General features: G+C 35.3%; 1 protein-coding gene across 1 annotated transcript; it reads left to right on the top strand.

Moving 5' to 3' along the window:
* Positions 1–205: 205 nt before the first annotated feature.
* On the top strand, positions 206–2,132 carry LOC132185586 (patatin-like protein 1). The gene is made up of 7 exons (XM_088518121.1): positions 206–346; positions 495–676; positions 783–969; positions 1,086–1,232; positions 1,305–1,613; positions 1,736–1,911; positions 2,006–2,132. The coding sequence occupies exons 1-7, from the start codon at positions 206–208 to the stop codon at positions 2,130–2,132; spliced, it is 1,269 nt and encodes a 422-aa protein (XP_088374247.1).
* The last annotated feature ends 1,621 nt before the right edge of the window (positions 2,133–3,753 follow it).

Below are 3,753 nucleotides of genomic sequence, written 5' to 3'. Positions count from 1 at the left end.
CTCCTGCATGCACCCCATGACGCGACCATTGAATCTTCCCTGCAGATTCATGCATGTGTCCATTTGGAGCGAGCGCTATAAATAGTTCGACAATTGTGAGAAGAGAAAAACTACTTTGAGCTTATTATTCTTACAACTTACAAGGCCCAAGCCATTCTTCCCTAATATATATTTGCAACCTACAACACTTGCATTCCCAATTATAATGGAGCAAAGCCGTTCATCATCTTCCCAAATTGAGCCCCCAACTTATGGGAAGTATATAACCATTCTCACCATTGATGGCGGTGGTATCAGGGGGATCATCCCTGCTGTCATCCTTGAATTCCTTGAATCCCAACTTCAGGTATAACTCTACTTTTTTATGCATATATATATTCCAAATCCAAGACATACATGCACGTCCATACATGCATGCACAATATGATGTCTACATTATTATTATTAGTTCTGGCTTTCAAATTTCAATGGTGCACGTATAATTTTTGTTGCAGGAGCTGGATGGTGAGGATGTAAGGCTTGCAGACTACTTCGATGTGATTGGTGGGACAAGCACAGGCGGTCTTGTAACCGCCATGTTGACTGCTCCAGACGAACATAATCGTCCTCTCTTTGCTGCCAAGGATATCAAGCCCTTCTATCTCGACCACTGCCCTCAAATTTTCCCACAGAATAGGTAATTATTATTAATTAATCTGGTTATATACACTCGATTGCTACTTCTAATTAATTTCCTGATCACGTGCAATATATAGAACTTAATTTGATGCTTTCAATTGCAGCGGCTTGTTAGGATCAATTGAAAGTGCATCTAATTTAGTGATAGGACCCAAGTATGATGGGAAATACCTTCATGGGATTTTAAGAGAGAAGTTAGGAGAAACTCGGCCGGGGAAAACATTGACCAATGTTGTTATTCCTACATTTGACATCAAGCATTTGCAGCCTACCATTTTTTCATCCTATGAGGTCTCTCTCTCTCTTCATTTTTTTTTAACGTTGTTAATTTGTCGTCAATTTGATGGGCATGCATAATGCTTTTCCCAGGCAAATTAAATTAATTAACAATGGGTGCATGCATGCAGGTGAAGAAGATTCCCTATTTGGATGCTCGACTGTCTGACATATGCATCGGCACTTCCGCAGCTCCTACCTATCTCCCTCCCTACAAATTCAGTAACCAGGGTCGAGAATTCAATCTTGTTGATGGCGGAATGGCCGCAAATAATCCGGTATATATATATATATATAACCTGACCTTTAATTTATTCATATTTGTTTTGGCACCATGCATGATGATCCAGACATTAGTTGCCATAAACCAAGTGAGCAAACAAGTGATGGACGGAAATCCAGATTTCTCCTCTATCAACCCAATGGACTTCCGCCGCTTTCTAGTAATCTCAATAGGGACCGGGTCGGAAAAGAAAGAACAACCATACGATGCTGACAAGGCAGCCAAGTGGGGTAGCCTTTTTGGTTGGTTAAAGCAAGGTGATTCCGTCCCATTGATGGACGTGTTTCAACAAGCAAGTGCAGATATGGTTGATTATCATATCTCTGTCGTCTTCCAAGCTCTTAATTGCAAGATCAGGAATTATCTCCGCATTCAAGTAATTAGCTACAACACAAACCACCAAACTCGATTTAATTTCTTAATTATATATTTCAATGGAAGTAGTGGTTAAAATTAATTTTGTTTTGATTATTTGATGCATTTGTGATGTGTGGTCAGGATGATACGTTGAAAGGGACAGCAGCTTCAGTTGATGTTGCTACAAAAGGGAACCTGGACAACCTTGTGGATATCGGGCAACATCTGTTGGACCAACCGGAATCTGGGGTGAATTGGGAGACGGGTCAGACTGTAACAAGCAAAAATGGTGGCACTAATGAGGATGCCCTTAAAAGGTATGGAATATATATGTTACCATAATTATTAATATCGTTTATTGCATGAGTACTGATTATAGATAGAACTCCTCTTAATTATCTCTTACTGCAGGTTCGCAAAAAAACTTTCCCGAGAAAAGGAACGTCGAGTGACAGAAAAGAAAGATCGAGAGAAAATATCAGCAAGTACAAACAAGTTTTTAGGACACAATGGAATATCAATCACCACCAATCTCTAGGTTTAATTACTAGCGTAGGATATATATATATACATATCATCAACGGGATATCACCATTTATTTACTATCTTTCTTTTCAAATAATGTAATCTCCTAGGAGAAAATTAGGGAGTATATTCCTTTCAAATAATGTAATTCCTTAGGAGGAAATTAGAGAGTATTTTTCTCTTCAAATAGTGTAGAAAATAATTTGGGATATTTTCCCTAATTAGTTACAATTTGTAAGGGTACTTTTTCTATAAAACTCAACGTTTATTTATTATTAATTTTTTTGCTAATAAAACTCAAGGTTTATTGAATATAAGAGACATCATATCAGACAATTTTCTTCAGCATATTTCATCTTATATAAAAAATTTAAGAGATATTGAGAAAGTGAGTAGCCAACATATATAAGTGAATGGATTATAAAGGCACTCATTGGCATTAAGTCTCATATATATTGATTTTTTATTATGTGAAATTGAGTTTTACAAACGATTATAAAGAGTTCAAATTATAACTTGACTAGCTAATAATTTGAAGTGATAACATAAACATAACTACCTAGCTAGTGTTTTTTTTAACACCTTCTGGCTCTGAAGTATAATATATATGACGTGACCCAGATGAGAGCGTAAAAAAACAAGTAGTGTGTAAAATTAATATTTATCTCAAGTTAATGGGGCGCTACATTCCAAATTTTTATTTAAGCAATAGACAACGTAGGCGGACCCGTGAAGTAGCCTTGTGTTTAGCATGGGTAGAATAAAATATATTGGGCCGAGCTAAGGGTGAAGATTGGCCATGATATGAGATTATGTATGATAATGAAATTTGAACACATTTCATTATTTCAATGTAAACATACGTGGTAGCGACAATTAATTAATAAAATTCACAACTAGACCTTATGGAAATTTCTTAAATCCATAAGCTAATGAAATTAGAGATATTGGTGCACTAAAAAGTTTAAATCGGCAGGCAAGAGAAATTTAGTTGATGAATATTTTGAAATTATTTTCCTTTTGCAAATTGGAGGCCAATTTACAAGTCTATTCGATCATATTATATAAGATTCTCACAGCTTTGTTTTGTTTTGTTTTTGTTTTTTTTTTTTGTTTTTTCAAAGCGGGGGTTAAGGGTAAAGGTGATAAGATTCACATAGCTTGCTGCCAAATAGTACTCCACGCCCGAGAAAAACCTTTTAGATAAGAACGAATATTGAAAAAAAAATATATATATTTACTGCATATATGAAAGCGAAAACCAAACAGAAGCAACATGTATATTTTTATTAATTTCATGCATATTATTATATCTTCACCCGATCATGCATATTAATTAATATTAAAACTAAATAGATGAATATGATCAGTTTAATTACTACAAGTCTCCACCTTCCACCGAATTAAATATAGGATATATTTTTTCATGAAATACTTATCTCTATATATTTTGACAACGATGTATATATTGTCAGTAACCTTAAGGACGAGAACGATCGATGTGTTATATATTAACCCATTAATCGAGCATTTTTTTATAGAATAGATTGAGATTATTCTATTTTCACGTTTACCATGCATGCTTTAATTTCCGTGTTAATGTCCCCAAGAGGTAGCTCAATCGGCTGGGACCA

The sequence above is a fragment of the Corylus avellana genome, chromosome 7 (genome assembly GCF_965113065.1).
Source record: "Corylus avellana chromosome 7, dhCorAvel1.hap1.2, whole genome shotgun sequence".
Taxonomy (NCBI): domain Eukaryota; kingdom Viridiplantae; phylum Streptophyta; class Magnoliopsida; order Fagales; family Betulaceae; genus Corylus; species Corylus avellana.
The sequence above is the reverse complement of the archived record's forward strand: the minus strand, read 5'-3'. Positions and strand labels throughout refer to the sequence as shown.

Coding starts and splice junctions, on each gene's coding strand:
- LOC132185586 (XM_088518121.1), top strand. CDS start 206: ATGGAGCAAAGCCGTTCATCATCTTCCCAAATTGAGCCCCCAACTTAT. Junction 1,233..1,304: donor GAATGGCCGCAAATAATCCG/GTATATATATAT, acceptor ATGATGATCCAG/ACATTAGTTGCCATAAACCA. Junction 1,614..1,735: donor GGAATTATCTCCGCATTCAA/GTAATTAGCTAC, acceptor ATGTGTGGTCAG/GATGATACGTTGAAAGGGAC.